At 39.0% G+C, this 19,393-nt stretch overlaps 1 protein-coding gene across 6 annotated transcripts in view; it reads right to left on the bottom strand.

The window, feature by feature from the left end:
- Nucleotides 1-19,393, bottom strand: part of ARAP2 (ArfGAP with RhoGAP domain, ankyrin repeat and PH domain 2) — a 173,699-nt gene that overhangs the window by 137,603 nt on the left and 16,703 nt on the right. For all 6 annotated transcript variants that reach the window (XM_080650295.1, XM_080650300.1, XM_080650297.1 and 3 more), the window contains exons 2-5: nucleotides 17,548-18,614; nucleotides 3,835-3,893; nucleotides 2,156-2,232; nucleotides 1,349-1,440 (exon numbers count right to left, since the gene is read on the bottom strand). In XM_080650295.1, coding sequence (XP_080506421.1) covers nucleotides 1,349-1,440; nucleotides 2,156-2,232; nucleotides 3,835-3,893; nucleotides 17,548-18,455 — 1,136 coding nt within the window. In that variant the 5' untranslated portion in view covers nucleotides 18,456-18,614. The remainder of the gene's footprint in view (nucleotides 1-1,348; nucleotides 1,441-2,155; nucleotides 2,233-3,834; nucleotides 3,894-17,547; nucleotides 18,615-19,393) is intronic.

Raw genomic sequence — 19,393 nt, 5'->3', positions numbered from 1 at the left:
CTTCTAAACTCGTTGACTCTTCTTTGACTCTCCACTCCCAGGACCTCATGTTCCATTACAATGTAATAGGACAGGGAGTACTTCTGACTGATGACAGCTTTAGTATGATTTTGCAACACTAATGAGGAAGAAGCAGACCACACTGCTAGCTAGAAAATGAGAAAGGGTCAGGGTTACACTAAGAAGAGCTGTGTAGCATCTAATATTTACTGGAACACATTCATAATAGCTAAGCATATTGCTATACATTTTAGGAATGACAAAACAGAGTCACTGAGTAATTTATGTATAATAAAACCCATAACCTATAAAGAAGGGTTTTTTTCTAATCAATAAAACATATGTTCAGGGGGTCCAATTACATTCTTCTGGATACAGTGTTCTAAAAACCAGTACACTTCCTTAAAGAATGATTTAGCCTGGCCCCTTGCACTTTATGCATTATAATAGGGTCATATCAAGTGCTTCCTGAACTAGTATTTCGGTATCTTCCTTAAGTTTTAGTATTTTCCTTAAGTTTAGTTTCAACTATAGAAGGGAAACCCACAACAGTGTTAGCCTTTGAAAAAAGAAGGATAAAATAGAAGATAAAACGAATGTTAAGTAATGAACCAGTATACCAAGTCCTAATAGAGATGAAAAATAACATTTATGTTGGAGCTTTAGAAATTCTGATTAGTTTCATGGGTGATCCAAATAAGTGGATAATTGTCAAGCCACTTGTCAATGATGACCTTCCAATAAAAAGATACTAAGTTACATTTGTGAAAACTCACGTAGAGTTTTTTTGCACTGCTCCTTTCTCCTTCATATTAACTAACTTCTTCTAATCCTTAAACTGCAATCAGAGTCACCACATATTTGCCACACTGGGAAGGGGAGAGTGGTTTCAAATTAGAGGAAGACCAAAGTAATCTGTCACAGAACACACTTGATTTACAGACTCTAAATGCAATTATTAAATCAAGTTCTGCTATTGACGCATTAAAAAAGAAAAGATTTGATGCGCTAGCTGGTGTGGCTCACTGGCTAGAGCACTGGGCCCTGCACAAAAGGGTCGAAGGATCAGTTCCTGGTCAAGGGCACATACCTGGGTTACAGGTTTGATCCTTGGCCCCAGTCAGAGCACGAGCAGAAGGCAACCAATCGATGTCTCTCTCTCATAACGATGTTTCTCTCTCTCTCCTCCCTCTCTTCCAATCTCTAAAAATTAATGGAAAAAAATATCAAAAAAGATTTGAACTTACCAATGTAAACTATTTTCTTAGAAACATAATATGAGCAAGAAGTCAACACTGTGTAACATTTAATTCAAAAGAATTAATCATCATTAGTCATGACTTCATACCTTGATTTGACAAAAAAAGAGTTTCTTTCAGTTGTTGCTTTCCCTTTGAGTGTTTCTTCATGGGCCCAAAATTCATTCCTTATAGACTTTTTCTATTAAAAAAATACATACAGTTTTTTTAGGGTTTCAATATTCTACAAAGATCCACAATATCTGGGTTGAATTTTATAAACCAAATATCTAATTGCTTAGTTCAATTTTCAGTAAAAACAATCTAATTAGGAAGACTACATTAAACAATAGCATTTGGATGCCTTTTTCAAGAACTAATTTCAATCATTAATAACTCATCATTTCAAGAAAAAACAGAATATGCTAACCAAGAATAAAATTTATTTACTTTTACTTTCCCAATATTTTTTGTCTTCTAATTTCTTTTTTATCATGACCAAGAAATAAAATAGCAAAGAGCATATATACTGAAGAGAAAAGACTGAAACTGAGTAATTAAGATATGTAACTAACTAGAAGTCTGTATTTGGGTATAATGCAAAGCAATCGGGAAGGGTGGGGAGGGGTTGTTTGCTTTAGCTTGTTATGATTTTTTATTTTTTTTTTAAAGTAACTTCTCTTGCACAAAACTATGAACACACACTAACCCTTATTTCTGAAATCAAACTGAAATTTTGTTTTTGTAATATATATTTAAAGATAAAATTTTATCATGATTTTACAGAATAGAATTTTACTGACTGATAATTTCATTCTTCAACATAACAGTCTTCAAACAGCATATAGGAAAATGAAGCAGCAAATATAAACAGAAGAGTAAATAATATGAAAAAAAATAAAATGATTGGAACAAACCTTGGAAGTTTCTAGTCTCTGGAAGAGAAAGGTCTCTCCATAAGGAAAGATGGAAGATGAATTCTCCTCATTTGAATCTTTTGGGGAAATTATAAGATGAAAATGAAAATATGTAAATAATGGGAATTATTGTTTTTTTTAAAAGGCATGTGTTTATGTTAAAGCAATATCACAAGTTAAGTTTTATTCTCTGAGAGTCCAAAATTATGCTCATAATTCTTACCCCCCAATAAACTCACCCCATGGTCTTCATGATGTAGCACTCACTATATATACCCCTCACTTGTACAATAGTAAAAATTTACTATTTCTTAAAGTATGATGTGTCAGATCTATATGTCCTTGCTAACCTCTAAGATCTACATTAATATAACCAAGCACATTTCCCACTGTATACAATGGAAATTGTCATGGTGCCATTTTTTTCCTTTATTTTATTTTTCCCATCATTGTTTCCCCCATACCTCTTCCACCTCCACCCACACCTCCCCACAGTATGATGCCATTTTTAATGTCAATCCTATATAATAAAAGGATAATATGCAAATTGACCCTAACTGTGGAACTAACAGGAACGACCAGTCGCTATGACACGCACTGACCACCAGGGGGAAGATGCTCAACACAGAAGCTGCTCTGTGGTGGTCAGTGCGCTCCCACAGGGGGAGCTCCGTTCAGCCATAAGCAGGGCTGACAGCTGCAAGAGCAGCAGCAGTGGCGGGAGCCTCTCCTGCCTCCTCAGCAGGGCTAAGGATGTCCAACAGGGCTGCCAGAGGGATGTCTGACTGCCAGCTTAGGCCCGATCCCCCAAGGAGCAGGCCTAAGCCAGCAGGTGGATATCCTCCGATGGGTCCCGGATTGCAAAAGGGCACAGGCCGGGCTGAGGGACCCACCCCACAAGTGCATGAATTTTCGTGCACCAGGCCTAAATAAGAGAATGGTATTAACAGCAGAAAATTAATCTTAATTCTATTATAACTTTCAATAAGTAATTATTAAAAATTCACTAACAGAACAACTAGATGTTATAGGATTCAAAATACCAGAATCCACTTAATATAATCCTTCTGATTCCATAGCTACTAATACATCTGTAAATAAATCATTTCAAAAGCACTGCCACCATCTTTGAATTACACCAATCTACAAGAAAGAATTCTCAACACTTTCATTTTCTGATAGGGCAAAACGATTTTTAAAGGCTCAGTAGCAAGTATTTGTTTGCCATCTTGTTTTTGAATGTTCCTGAACTTGTGAAAACAGAATTTTCAGAAAGAAAGAAAAGCCCTTGTCAATGGTCAATTCACCAGAGCGATGTCAGCCCTTTCCTGTTACCATGGCAAAAATTACTTTCCATAATCTATGTTCTGTAGCTCAAACTGTCAGAAACCACTTAATTCAGTTAAATGCCTTCAACTGTGGCTAATGATAAATGAAGCCTGTATTAAAAAAGATCTTTTTACATCACCATGTGCAAATTTCCAGGTGTCTGTGTGTGTATTACTGTCTTTCATTCACTCACTTTTAAAGGTGTCCAAAGTAGTATGAACCCTAGCAGAGAGTGTTCCCATTAGTCCCTATTCTCCAGGTGGGCTGCCTTCTCCATCATGATTTAAACACATTTAAATCCATCAAGTGAGTGCTAATGATTTACAGAGACTTGAAATGCTAAGACTCACTGTGCTGTGTCACAGATTTTCCAGTTGAGGTAGCACCATTTCTTCTCTCACGGAAATAGCTTAAAGGAAAGGAAAAAATAGGTTAAAATAGATATGTAAAAGGATTAATTATAGAGACATACATTCTTTTAGTTAGCAAAACAAATATTCAAAAGTAAATCTGATTTTAAATAAACAGAATGGGCAAATTCCACAAATGTGTTTTTCTGAATAGCGTAAAGGAAGATATTTCAAAGAATTTTACAAGTGTTTCTCATATTCATAACTCACAAAAGCAAACATATTTGCCCAATGCTGGTATGAACATAAAGCAATTTCAAAACCCCATCCATACCCATCTGAGAAACAATTTTTCTAACTAGATTTCAGTATATATGTAGTCATTAGTTTTATCACACGGAATAAAAAGCCTGCCTGGCTCCATGAGCACAATATCAAAATACACAAGACTTTTTTTTCTCAAAGATCTGATAGTCTTGGAGGAGAGACTTTACAAGCAATTCGTTAGTATACAACCTAACAGCAAGCCAGAGGAAAACATCATGGAAGCAGGTGATAAAGAATACCCACCACAATATGAAAGACTTCTATCTAGTTTTCCCTCTAAATGTAAAGGTCTGGACACTGTCCTTATACACTTATCTGTCCAAGTAACTACAAGAAAGTAAATAATAAAAAAAAAGAACAGAAATCATTAAAATAGAATATGAACAAAATTTAAGTGACTGTAACTGAAATCTAGTTCTTTGAAATGATCAGTAAAATTGATCAACCTCAGAGAAGGAAAAATAAGAGACAGAAGACATAAATTACCAATATCTGGAATGAAAGAGGGAGCATCACTACAAATCCTATGGACATGAAAGGGATAACTACAGATTACTAACAAAACTTTATGCCAATAAATAAGATAAAGTTGAAAAATTCCTTGAGATACAAATTAGCAAATATGACACAAGAATACATAGAAAATCTTGATATCCCTATATCTATTAGAGAAATTGAGTTTAGTAATTAATCACCTACCCACAAAAAACTCTATGTCCAGATATTTCATTGAGGAATTCCACCAAACATTTAAGGAAAAAAATGACACAAATTCTGTTTCAGAAAATAGAGGAGGGGTACTTCCCAACTCATTCTTAAGTCCAGTATTACTGATACCAAAACGAGTAAAAAACAAAACGACATATAAATGTTAAATACTCCCCATGAACATGAGTGCAAAAATAATTAAGAAAAAGCAAATCAAATCCAATGAGATATGTAAAAAGGACAGCCCCGACTGGGTGGCTTAGTTGGTTGGCCTGTCATCTCTTCTACCAAGTAAGGTTGTGGTTCGATATTTTCTCTCTCTTTCTCTCAAATCAATAAATATATCATATCCTCAGGTGAGGATTAAATAAACAAAAAAGAATAATATAAGCACATGGCAGGAAATAAAATATGTTTAACATGGAAAAATCTATGTAAGTCACCAAATTAAGAAAATATGGGAGATAAATCACATGCTCATGACCATAGATCCAGAAAAAAAACACTTGACAAAATTCAACATCCACTCATGAAAAAGACTCTCAGCAAACAGGAATAGAAGGAAACTTCTGCAACCTAATAAAGGGCATATATGAAAAACCTACATCATAATTAATGGCTCAAGTCTGAATGGCTTCACCTAAGATTGGGAGTAAGGCAAGAAGGTCTGCTCTCCCACCTATATTCTCCTCATTTCAGAGGTCCAGACCAGTACAATAAGACAAGAGAAAGAAATAAAAGGTATGCAGATTGGAAGATATCTTACAATAAAAAGATATCCAGGTAAGCCAAAAATTCTAAATATACTAAAAAGCTTCTCAAAAAAGTAAGTCTAGCAAGGCCCAAGGATAAACGGTAAATACTTTTAAAGTTCAATAATATCCTACCTAGTAAAAGAGTGATATGCAAATTAACCATCACTCTGCTACATCCACAAGCCACGCCCACCAGCCAATCAGGAGTATGCAAATTAACGCAACCAAGGTGGCTGCGGCCACGGAGAGAGCAGGAGGGAGGCTTGGGTTTCCCCGGCAATGGAGGAAGCCAAGCTTTCCGCACACCCTGGCTGGCCCACTCCAGGCTACAAAGTTTCAATTATAGAAGGTAAATAAATTCCAACAGAAATGGCGGCAGCCACGGAGCTGGAGAAAGCAGCAGGCTAGGGTTGCCCGCGCCGATGGAGGAAGCCAAGCTTCTGCAGCCCTGGCCTGCCTTGGCCTCCGCTTAAGGCTACAAAGTTTCAATTATAGAAGATACATAAATCACAACAGAAATGGCTGCTGCCACGGAGCAAGCAGAAGGCTTGGCTCCACTCCAGGCTACAAAGTTTCAATTATAGAAGATAAATAAACCCCAGATACCAGGGCCTCTGCTTGAGTCACCGGGGGGCATGGCCGGCCTGCAAACCAACACAGGTCCCTCGCTCAGGCCGCCCCACGCCCCAAGGGAACCCCCACCCTGATCCGGGACACCCTTCAGGGCAAACCAGCTGGCCCCCACCCATGCACCAGGCCTCTATCCTATCTAATAAAAGAGTAATATGCAGATTGACCATCACTCTAACACACAAGATGGCTGCCCCCATGTGGTCAAAGACCCTGCCGCCATGTGGACACAAGATGGCCACCACAATATAGCCAGCAGGGGAAGACAGTTGGGAGGAACCAGGCCTGAAAGGGAGGGCAGTTGTGGGCAATCAGGCCAGCAGGGGAGGGCAGCTGGGAGGGACCAGGCCTGCAAGGGATGGCAGTTGGAGACAATCAAGCCTGCTGGGGAGGGAAGTTAGGGGTGACCTGGCCGGCAGAGGAGGGAAGTTGGGGGTGACTGGGTCTGCAGGGAAAGGCAGTGGGTGGGGACCCAGGCCTGCAGGGGAGAGCAGTTGGGGGGTACTAGGCCTGCAGGGGAGGGCAGTTAGGAGTGACCAGGCCTGCAGGGGAGGGCAGTTAGGGGTGACCAGGCCTGCAGGGGAGGGCAGTTAGGGGTGACCAGGCCTGCAGGGGAAGGCAGGTAGGGGCAAACAGGCTGGCAGGGAAGCAGTTAAGCATTAATCAGTTAGGGGCAAACAGGCTGGCAGGGGAGTGGTTAGGGGGTGATCAGGCTGGCAGGCAGAAGCGGTTAGGGGCAATCAGGAAGGCAAGTAGGCGAGCAGTTGGGAGCCAGCAGTCCTGGATTGTGAGAAGGGTGTCCGACTGTCCCACCAGGATCGGGCCTAAACGGGCAGTTGGACATCCCTTGAGGGGTCCCAGATTGGAGAGTGTGCAGGCTGGGCTAAGGGACACCCCCCACCCCCCCGTGCACAAATTTTGTGCACCGGGCCTCTAGTTTCTAAATATTAGCGGTGAACAATTGAAAAATAGTTTGAAGAGACAATTTTCATTGTAAAATACTAAGGGATAAATTTGTTAAAATATGAGCAAGATCTGCACATTGAAAGCTATAAACATTGCTGAGAAAAATTGAAGAAAATCTAATCAAATGGAAGAATATATGGGAAACTGAATATTACAAAGACACCAATACTTTCTATGTTAATCTATAGAGCCAATGCAAAAAAGTTACAGAGGTGAGTGAATGTGTGTGTGCATGTGAGTGTGTTTGTGCGCATATGTATGTAATTTGACAAGTCAATTCTAAAATTTATATGAAAAGGCAACATACCAAGAATAACTGAGAAACTTTTGAAGACCAGACGAGAAGGCTTGCTCCACCAGGTATCAGGATTTATTATAAAGTTACAGTAATTATACACTATCTTACCTAATAATAGACAAACATGTAAATTGACCGTACCTCCGCTACACCACCAGCCAATCAGGGGTTATATGCAAATTAACCCAACAAAGATGGAGGTTAATTTGCATACACAGGTGCCGAGTGACTGGGGTAGGACACTTGCGTTGTCGCCATGGCAATGACGCAGGCGTCCTGCCCCACCCCCGGTCTCTCAGGGCCTCTGGGCAGCGTGGGAAGGCGGTGCCGAAGCGGAAAGAGGAGGCTCCCAGAGCAGAAAGAGGCGGCTCCGGGCCTGAGCGGAAAGGGGCTGGGCCGGAGTGGAATGGCGGTGCCGGCAGCCAGGGAAAGGAAAGCCCATTCTAGCAGGAATCTTCGTGCATCGATCGGGCTTCTAGTGTTCCTGATAAAAGGATAAATAAGTAGTAGATAGCTATAAAGACAGGTATAAAGTAGAATAGAGTCCATAAACAGACCCAATTTTCATTTAAGACAAATATGTCAATCTTGAGCAATGAGGAAAGCATGGTCTTCTTAATAAGTAGATCACTCAGATATCCACACTGTATAAACAACACTTCATGCCTATCTCAAACTATATATGGAAACCAATTCAATGGCAGATTATAAATCCCAGAGTGACAGGCCAGGCAAAGCTAGAGGGTAAAATAGAATATCCTCATGTGACTTAAGACACAAAATGTTCAACCCTAAGGGAAAGTATTGATAATCTGAATAAATTAAAATTACAAACTTTTATTCATAAGTCACCATCAAGGAGTAAAAAAAGCAAGAGGTAGAAAGGGAGAAGATATATTCAACAAAAGGCTCATAACCACAGTCCATAAATAACTTTTAAAAATCATTATGAAAGGAAGAAAATGTAATTCAAAACAACGAACAGAAAAAAAAAAAAATGGGTAAAATCCTTGAAAAGGCCCACACAAAAGAAGATATAAGCATGGTCATTAACCAATAAAAACATTAAAAGGTGCTCAATTTTGTTAGTCCTCAGAAAGTACAAATTAAAATCCCAATAAAATATCACTATACACCCACCTATATACACAGCCAAATGTGGTAGAGGGTCTGAAACAAAAGGAACGCACAACCACTTTATAGGAACAGTTTTGCATTGCCCACCAAAGTGGAAGACAATCATATCCAATAACACTTAGGAGCAATTTTACTCCTAAGAATATACTCCACAGACATGCACCTATAGATATGCTCCAAAATAAATAAATCAATAAAACCACCCAGTGTATGTCCTCATGTGAATGAATAAACAAGTTATGGGACACTCACACAAATCAACAATAGAAGTAACAAACTGACATGCAACAATATGGATGTGTCTCAAAAACACCATGCTGAGTAAGACACCAGATACAAAATATTACTTGCTATATGATTCCATGTATATGGAATTCTAGAACAGGCAAAACTGGCATAGGGAGATCAGTGGTTGCCGGATACAGGGAGTAATTTACCTCAAGTGGACAAAGGAGATTTTTTAGGGCGGAGTGGATGAGTGACTGAATGTCCTGTATCTTGATGTGGTAGTGGTCATACAGGTATATATGTATTTTCCAAAACTCATCAACAAGTATACTTAAAATGAGTCTATTTTATATGGAAATTAGATATAGAAATTGTTTGAGGCATACTTAAGAGGTAAACTTTTTTTTTCAATAAAGAAAGTAATTGATATTTAAAGTCAAGATAAAAGCTGGCCCTCGACAGTTTGGCTCGGTGGATAGAGTGTTGGCCTGCAGACTAAAAGGTCCCAGGGCGTGCAGAAGGCAGCCAATTAATGATTCTCTCTCATCATTGCTGTTTCTATCTATCTCTCTCCCTTCCTCTCTGAAATCAATAAAATACATACATATTTTTAAAAAAGATAAAAGTTATCTTTTTTATACTGTTATACAGCTATAATTGTTTCCTAAAATTTGTATGTTTCTGGCACATGCACATATTAATGATTTGAATCCTTTCGTAGAGCAGCACTCAAATTTTCTACATATTTGGTAACTTTCTCTGATAATAAATATTGGTAATTCTTATGACCACTTACTATATGCCAGAAATAGGTATCAGAATTTTACATACATATGTAAAATTTCACAGATATATTTGTACATACATATAGTCACAAATACCCAAAGAAGTAAAAACTATTTTTATCTGCATTTTAAATAAGAAAACTGGCATATAAAGCAGTTAAGTAACTTTTACAGCTGATAAGTAACCAGCAGGATTCAAACCCAGTCAGCTCAGCTCCATAACCTCTATTCTAAACTACAGTGCTTAATAAGTGCCACCTTACCTGTAAAAAATACACAAATTAAAGAAAAAGATTTTGAACTATTTTAAGTACATCCATTAGTGGTATTTTAAAGCATATTTTGTTGGTTTTACTATTAGTCATAAATTGTAAAAATAGTTGTGATCATTTTTTATTTCGATATTCAATATCCACCTGCAAGTGATTACCAACTCTACCAAACAAGTTCATTTGATCTACTGCAGCTCAAAGATTCACTCAATATAGGAAGCAAGTTGTTTTGAAAACTGGTGATTAGCAATTTATATTCTTATTTATCTATGAATAAATTATCACAAGCGATTCTATATTCTAAAACCTATTATGCCCAAAGCATTATGTTAGGGGTTTACATATCTACATCTCACATTTCATTCTCACAACAGCCCTATAAGGTAGGACCTGGTGTCCTAATCGTACCAATAATGAAAAAGGAGGCTCTCCTTGCCCAGTCCCACAGCTAATAAGAGGCAAAGCCAGAAGTCAAGGTCAAGTCTGTGATGAGAACAAAACCCATGTTCTTTATTCCTTTCTGCCTTATTATTTTCCCACCAGTTAGCCTGAAAACTGCAGATAGCTTTTAAATTTTAAATATAAAGCATGGTTAATCTGTGAAATTTAAAAACCCATACAGAAAAGCAGGAGTCATCATCCTTATTATTATGCTTTTGTCATCTTGGTCAAGTTACCTAACAGCTTGGAGCCTGGTTTCCCCATTTATTGAAGGAGAATAAATACTGCAGTCTACGAATATTATGAGAATTAATGAATTAATGCATTTAAAGGGCGTAAGTTGTGCCCTATTCAAGTACAATGCAAACACGCAGCAGAATGACCCAATCATTATTATTTTTATTAGAGGCCCAGTGCACAAAATTCTGCACTCGGGGGGAGGGGGTTCCCTCAACCCGGACTGTGCCCTCTTCACAGTCCAGGAGCCCTTGGGGGATGTCTGACTGCCCGCTTACTCCATGGGAGCGGGCCTAAGCCGGCAGTCGGACATCCCCCAAGGGGTCTTTAGTCCTGCCGCGTAGGCGGGTGAGGCTCCCGCCACTGCTGCTGCACTCACCAGCCATGAACCCAGCTTCTGGATAAGCAGCACACCACCTGTGTTGAGCGTCTGCCCCTGGTAGTCAGTGTACGTCACAGCAACCAGTTGTTCCACCGTTCGGTCAATTTGCATATTAGCATTTTATTACATAGGATTAGAGGCCTGGTGCATAAAATTCGTGCACGGTGGGGAGAGTCCCTTAGCCCGGCCTGCACCCTCTCCAATCCAGGACCCCTTGGGGGATATATCTGACTGCCAATTTAAACAGGCAGTCCCGGGTTCAATTCCAGTCAAGGGCATGTACCCTGGTTGCAGGCACATCCCCAGTAGGGGTTGTGCAGGAGGCAGCTGGTCGATGTTTCTCTCTCACTGACATTTCTGTATCTCTATTCCTCTCCCTTCCTCTCTGTAAAAACTCAATAAAATATATTTAAAAAAATAATAAAAAAAATAAACAGGCAGTCGGACATCCCTCTCACCTGCCTGCATGCCTGATCACCCCTAACCCCTCTGCCTGCCTGCCTGCCTGATTGCCCCTAACTGCTCACCTGACTATCTGATTGCCCTAACTCCTCTGCCTGCCTGCCTAATCACCCCTAACCACTCTGCCTAACTGCCTGATCGCCCCTAACTGCTCACCTGACTATCTGATTGCCCCTAACCACTCGCCTGCCTGCCTGACCACCCCTAACTGCCTCTGCCTGCCTGCCTGATCGCCCCTAACCACTCACCTGCCTGTCTGATCGCCCCTAACTGCTTGCCTTCCTGCCTGATCATCCCTAACCACTCTGCCTACCCACTTGATCGCCCCTAAATGCTCGCCTGCCTGCCTGATCACCCCTAATCGCCTCTGCCTTGGCCCCCGCACACTGCTGTGGCCGCCTCTGCCTCAGCTCCCAACACCACAGCTTCATCTGGAAGGTCATCCAGAAGATCATCCAGAAGCACGTCCGGAATGACGTCCAGAAGGTCATTTGGCTGTCCGGTCTAATTTGCATATTATGTTTTTATTATTATAGATTAGAGAAAATAATGGTTGATCCTCCTGGTAAACTTTTAAAGCCCTTAAGAGAATGAACACTCTTCATCTGTAATAGTGAAAAAGTGTAAACAACCTAGTAGGAAAATATGTTTATTTCTTTTAATAAAATACTACACAGGAGTTATTGCACAAAATAATGTGCATCAATGCAGACAAATCTTAAAAATAATACTAAATGAAACACCAATATAGAATAACTGCAAAAGAATAACTGATCATCAAAGAGAATCCCCATCATACCTACTGATGCTATTTTTTCACATATTTTTAATCACTAAAATTGCCAAGAAAAGCAGTGGCACACAGCTTAATTAATGTCAAAAATCTCTCTTTATGATTTACACTTACCTATTACTTAAGTGAGGCAGATACAACAAAAAATAATCATTTATGGACCATAAAGCGTCTGTCATTTCACAGAATGTTTGTCTAAAAAGAAATTTCAGTGCTTACAATTCATAACAGACTAACTATAAAAGGCTGAGTACAGGTCATTACAGAACTGAACTAAAAAGGAGTTCCTAGTTTTATCTTTGGACCAATGGACAAAGACCTACCAAGTCCAATCAGAACTATTCCATAATAACCAATCAGAACGCATAGTACCAACCAAAAGGATTTTGAGATTTGGACAAATATAAGTGTCTAAATTTGAATATCTCATTTACATAAAATGGACCTAATTGGTTGAAAACTTTGTATGTAAAAGACTGCCTCCCCTTTCTCGGGGTGGAATACAATTGAGGTTACTACCTAAATCAGTCTCTCCAGAGCTGCAACTTCTTTTGCTCAAATTAATGCTTTTTATTTTTTATTACAGTGTGAAGTTATTTTTAGTTTACAAAAATATATTTTTTCAAACAAAGTGGGCCTTTTTTAATTATGAAAAATAAGTATAAGCATAATGTGTTCTTGTAAAAATTAACAAGCAGAAAGGTATCTTTATCCTCTAACAATAAATCAAACTATTATCTAAACTTTGATTTATTTAGATGTTCAAGTCAAAATTTCACAGCCTATTTTTTCATAGAATTTATAAAAATTCATTGTAAAACCCAGCCTGCGTGGCTCAGTGCTTGAGTGTCAACCTACAAACCAGAAGTCACAGTTAGATTCCTGGTCGGGTACATGCCTGGGTTGCAGGCTGGATCCCCAGTGTGGGTGTGCAGGAGGCAGCTGATCAGTGATTCTCTCTCATCATTGATGTTTCAATCTCTCTCTTTCCCTTCCTCTCTGAAATCAATAAAAAATATATATTTTTCTAAAAGGGCATTTTAAAGAAAAAAAAATCTGAATTTTAGATTGCTAAGCATGTTTCTGGTATAACATGAAATGTGAAGTTTTTCTTAAGCATGAAAAAGATGTGATGAGTTTCTGTACTTTTTAAAAATTCAATGCAGCCAACAATTGCTATTTCCTGTACATTTTTGCTCATATACATTTTGACATTAAAGTCTAAAATATTGCTACTCATTTCTAATGTCTGTATCATGTCTATGTACATCTAGAGAAAAATATCTAAGATTTTTATTTTTTTAAAAAGTTCAAAGAAGACTGGAGAATTCAGGTTTAGGTTTCAAACCTTTTTTAAAATATATTTTTACTGATTTCAGAAAGGAAGGGAGAGGGAGAAAGGGAGAGAGAAACATCAATGATGAGAGAGAATCAATGATGGGCTGCCTCCTGTACACCCCACACTAGGGATTGAGCCCACAACCTGGGCATGTGCCCTTGACCAGAATAGAATCCGGGACCCTTCAGTCCATAGGCCGACGCTCTATCCACTGAGCCAAACCAGCTAGGGCTAAATTTCAAACTTTTGAAAAGCCCTCAAACAGCCAATATAGTACCTCGGTCTTAGGGTAAGTTGTAATAGATATACTCCAATCATCATGCTGCCTTGCATGCTATCCTTCTCCCCAAAGACCTCTCTCTGCGTCCTTTTCTGTCCCCCCAAAAATTCAGAGGCAAAACACCTAAAAAAAAGAAAGGGCTCGCCCTAACTGGTTTGGCTTAGTGGATAGAGCGTCGACCTGCGGACTCAAGGGTCCCAGGTTCGATTCCGGTCAAGGGCATGTACCTTGGTTGCAGGCACATCCCTAGAAGCAGGTGTGCAGGAGGCAGCTGATCGATGTTTTTCTCTCACTGATGTTTCAAACTTTCTATCCCTCTCCCTTCCTCTCTGTAAGAAAATCAATAAAATATATTTTAAAAAAAAGAGAGAGGGCTCTTTGAGTTGTGCCAAGGAAAAAATAATTGCATGCAAGATGTATAAAATCATTCAACTGGGGAGAATAAGAAAGATACCTGTTCCTTCTTGCCTCGAGCACTATGGAGGATCTTCCCGTAAGGATCACAGGACACACCTATGGCTCCCAAGGAAATGACAGCTGGTTGGACTGGCTTCTGCTTGGAGGTTTCCACAGCATTAGGAAGAGCTCCAAGTGAAGGTAATAAGGAAGAAACTGGCTCTCCCAGCCTAGTCCTAACCTCTCCCTCAAGAGGCAGAAGTTTAAAAGAGATCTTGAGATTCCTTATTCAGCACAGCACCACCCCGCCCAACTGTCCAGAGAAAAGGAATGGAAGTGATGGAAAATGCCCAAGGCCGAGGAAAACAATCATTGTGACTGGAGATTCAGTTGTGTAGATAAAGGGGGAACACCAAGGGCTTCACCTCAGAAAAGCACTTCTAGCATCATATTCCTTTCAACAGTTATATGAAAAGTTTAATTTGTAAAGAAATTAGCTGAAAGCACTGGTCACAAAAAATATTTTTTGATACATCAAGGAATGTACTAAATATCATTTAGATGTTATTTGATTGGAGAGAATCTCAGTTTACAGAATTCACAATTTTATTTTAAATATCAAATTGTAATATTTTTTTAAAATTTGCAATTATTATTTGCAATTCTGGTGAGGACCACAAGTAAAAATAAACAGTAAACTCTTAAAATAACTTAATTACTTTCTCTTTTATGTTTTAAGCACCACGAATGAGTAACTACCATTACTGCTGTAATCAAAGAAAAGAAAGGTTACAACAGGTAATCTGGCTGTAATGCAGCTACCAAGTTATTTTCTACCAATTTTAACATTATTTCAATTCTCATTTTCAAGGACTCATGGTCATAATGGGAATAACAAGCCTCTCAATTTATGAAAACTAGCACATCTTACTTAAAACTTAAGCCAAATGTTTCTTATCTGAAGTTACCCTTATGGCTCCCAAAAGGATTTTGTTCTGGCAAAGATGCAATTTTAATGTGCGTAACTCACAGTAGGCCCTTCTCAGATTACTTTGTTTAAAATTAGCAAAATATTTTTAAAGCTAACGGGTCATACCAAAATTAGTCCCCTTCTACGTTCTTAAATTATATCCCAGTTCTTATACAGGCACTTAGCTTTTTCTGCTCCATAGATGTTGCCTTTCTTTTTCTTTTTACAGATTGAAGGCAAGACCCTCCAGCAACAAAAAGAATTTGACTCCCTATATTGGGGTGGTCTGGAAATTAACTTGCAATATCCCTAAGGTATACCTCTATATACAAGTCAGATTTACTGGAATGAAATCCAGTTCACTACCCTTGGGATCCTAGGAAAATTAACCTCGTAAGACTCAGTTACCTCGTAAGAAGATGGACGAATATTACCTACCTCACAGGGCCATTGTGAGAATTAGATAACCCACGGAAAATTATAATCCAATGTAGCACTTAATAAATGACACTATGATTATTGATTTCCCAATAAATACTACACACTGCGATTGGCACTAGGGATACCAAGGTAGACAAACAAATTAGGGCCTCTGCCCTCAAAGAGTGGCTGCTCTGATGGGAGTTACTGAAATTAATAGTCTTATAAATTGCCATGTTTTCTCTTGCAAATATTAAATCTCCATGTTTTCTCTTGAAAATACAACCACCATTTCAGGCTGTAATTACCAAAGGTACCTAAGAGCAAGAGCTCAGAGTAGATGGTGGTGGGTGGGGAGGGTATGTGGGAGGGGGAATCTTGCAGAAATGCCAGCCTCCAGCCAGTGCAATAAATCTGTAATAGCTTTCAGTATCACATCAGCAACAGCCAAACTTGAACAGCCTCATGGCTCCCAGCAGAGAGACAAGTGTTAGCTTTTAGTGAAAAAAATATTCCACCGCAATACTAGAGAAAAACCACGACTATTTTAGGCGTAACTTTGAGAAACAGATAAAAGCTCTCTCTGCTGCAAGTCGGCTCAACTCAGACTCCGCAATTACCTCATGCTACCAATGACCAGACACTCTGGTCAGACCCCTCTTTAGAGTTTCCATCTCTAGTGAACCTGGTTTCATACTGTATGTACTGTTACCATCATTTTACATCTGTCTCCTACACCACACTTCAAACTCCATTATTCCTCTATATCGTTAAAAAAAGAAAAAAGAAAAGAAACAACAGACTCAAAATGGAGTCACCCATGCTAAGCTCCAAAAAACCTAACCCCATGGTCGGCAAACTGCGGCTCGCGAGCCACATGCGGCTCTTTGGCCCCTTGAGTGTGGCTCTTCCACAAAATACCACGGCCTGGGCGAATCTATTTTGAAGAAGTGGCGTTAGAAGAAGTTTAAGTTTAAAAAACTTGGCTCTCAAAAGAAATGTCAATCGTTGTACTGTTGATATTTGGCTCTGTTGACTAATGAGTTTGCCGACCACAGACCTAACCCAACTGCAATTTCAGTCTCTCCCTGGAATGAAACCTTTAGCTAGATAATATAGAATTAACTGTGCGACGCTAGTAAGGCAATCTGTAAGACAGCCCCGATTTCACTCCCCAAGGAACGTGACCTTGCCTGAAACAATCCATTCTTTGCTAGAATAAGTCCTCGCCCTGCCTCCATCTGCCTAGAAAAGTCTTCCATTGTGTACACCTCCTTAGAGCTCCTTTCTATTTGCTAAATGGGGTGCCGCCCAATTCATTAATCATTGAGCAAAGCCAATTAGATCTTCAAATTTACTTGGCTGAATTTTGTTTTTAAATACTACCTCCTTCACACCTAGCACAATGACCAAGAGTACCAAGTAGATATTCATCAGATGTCTGTTGAATTATTAATTCATGCCAAGTATTGTACCAGGAAGTAGAAGTACAAACATTAGAAACATGGCCCCTGCCAAAGAACAAATAATTTAGTGGGGAGACAGAGTCAGCAATTCAAATACGAAAACAGCACTCATGGAAAAATGTAAAACCAGGGGTGGAGGAAAGGTATGGGAAGGAATATCCAGATAAAATAAAGAGATTAAGTTGTCAAAAGCTAAAGAGTTCCAGGCAGTTAGTTACAAGTTGGACACAGACTCTGGGAAATAGTGTTCAAGAGACATGGCATAACAAAAAAAGTTTTAAAAGAGAAGAAAAGGTTAGTTAAACAGGTAAATTAATAGAAGTCAAATTTAGGAAGAATTAAACACTGAAAATATAATTGTTTAAAATAACTAAATCCCTCCAAATTGAATACACTTACAACTTATCATAAAAGTTCTTACCTCCCTGAAATTCCTTTTGTCGACCCTGGAATCTCAGGTACAGGCCGATGTCTTAGCAGAAAAGATCGAGATGGCCTTGAAACCAACTTGCTACGACTTCTCATAGGTGTCAGGAATGGTGATGATGGAACATACAAATCATTTAGAACCATTTGTCCTTGAAAGTTAAAGAGAGGGGATGGTGGTGATCCTTCTAATAAACCATTCGTTCCATGTCCAGAATTGGCTTCCGATACTGAACAGCCAAGGGAAGAAAGGCCGTCAGGGTCTACATGCGGAAGCGTGTTCACGTCTTCTGCGTTCAAACCAACTTTCCCTGTTTGTTGTTCTTCAGTTGTACAATCCACAGTCTCCTTTGTAATCAAAGGTTCTATTTTAATATTTTCACTACCCAATAAAGAATCTTGAAAAGAACCTAATTTCAGATGGTGTCCTTCTTCTGGAATGGGGAAGTTGTGTCTAGGAAGAGACAGCTCATCATCTGATTTAAGAAACTGGCTGTTTTCCACACTAATGTCACTTTGATCAAGATTTTTTGTAACAGACTCCAACTGCGCTGGGCTAGGTGTCTGAACACTAGATGAACCTGAACGTTCTACACAAGTATCCTGGCCAGAAGATGGAGCGGGGTGACCCTTTGAAGTCTCATCATTCTTATTTATTTTATGAATATTTGCATATATTGGGATATCTTGCATTTTTGACAAGATTATCTGTAACTGTTTAATGATCCTCCTCCGATGTCCTGTAGGTGATATTCCAATTTTGTGTAGCACGCTGTCATCTATAGCTGCACAGTCCTTCACGGTATTAAAACCAAACTCACGGAAGTGTGAGACATACTGCTCCAAATTAATGCTCATTAGGAAATCTTTGATATCGACATTTACTTCACTGACTGAGGACATAATGGTGGCTTCATCACTAAGCTGCTTTACAAAAAGCAGTACAATGAGACACACACACAGGAGGGTGCGCTTCTGTATTGGTTCTTCCTCTCTCACCGGCAGCGGAAAAATGTCTCAAAATGGTATTTGCTCCATAGTGAATGCTTTATGTGCTTCAGCCTAGAAAAACAAATTAATTTATTAGGAAATTTTAGTAATTAAAACCTAGTTTTACATTATAAACTATAACATTATTTTTATAATTACTTTCACCCAGTGAGAGTTTGGAATCTCTGTGCATTTACTGTGATGCCCTGGAAAGTCAATTCCTAGGTAGAGCATGAAGGGACAGGACAGAAATGCTATGGAAGCATCAAATAATGATTTTTAACAAGGCAAAAAATGACTCTCACAGGACTACAAAATGAACTTGTGTCAAAAATGTTTCTCTCTCTCTCTCTCTCTCTCTCTCTCTCTCTCTCTCTCTCTCTCTGTCGTAGAGTAAGACTGGTAGGTTACTTAAAAAAACAAACTGAAAACAAACTGGTTAATGTCCTACAGGGTAATAAAAATCACAGGCTTTAGAGTTGTCTATCTACTGGAGAAAAATCTGTAAGTGAATAATAGGTAGCTTGCCAGTCCTGGGCTTTAACCAGAAAGTGGAACACAAGAAATAGAATTAATACCCTGAGGGTGGGCTGGTTAAACAGTACCCCTAACAATGCATTGAATGAACATGCTGTATATATTTTTTTTATTACCAAGTTTTAGATAATTTCTCTTAACAGCAACCAGATATGAACAACTTCCTCCTTTACTACACTTTCTTCAAAGACTTTCTTAACAAGCACAGTTAGAACCTATTTTTCAGGTCAATAATTTTCATTTCAAAAAAGCATCAGCATGATATGTACAACACTGACATGTAAGATAAGACTAGTTGAATGATTAATTCTTAA

Source organism: Plecotus auritus (assembly GCF_963455305.1).
Source record: "Plecotus auritus genome assembly, chromosome: 1".
Classification (NCBI taxonomy): Eukaryota; Metazoa; Chordata; class Mammalia; order Chiroptera; family Vespertilionidae; genus Plecotus; species Plecotus auritus.
The sequence above is the reverse complement of the archived record's forward strand: the minus strand, read 5'-3'. Positions and strand labels throughout refer to the sequence as shown.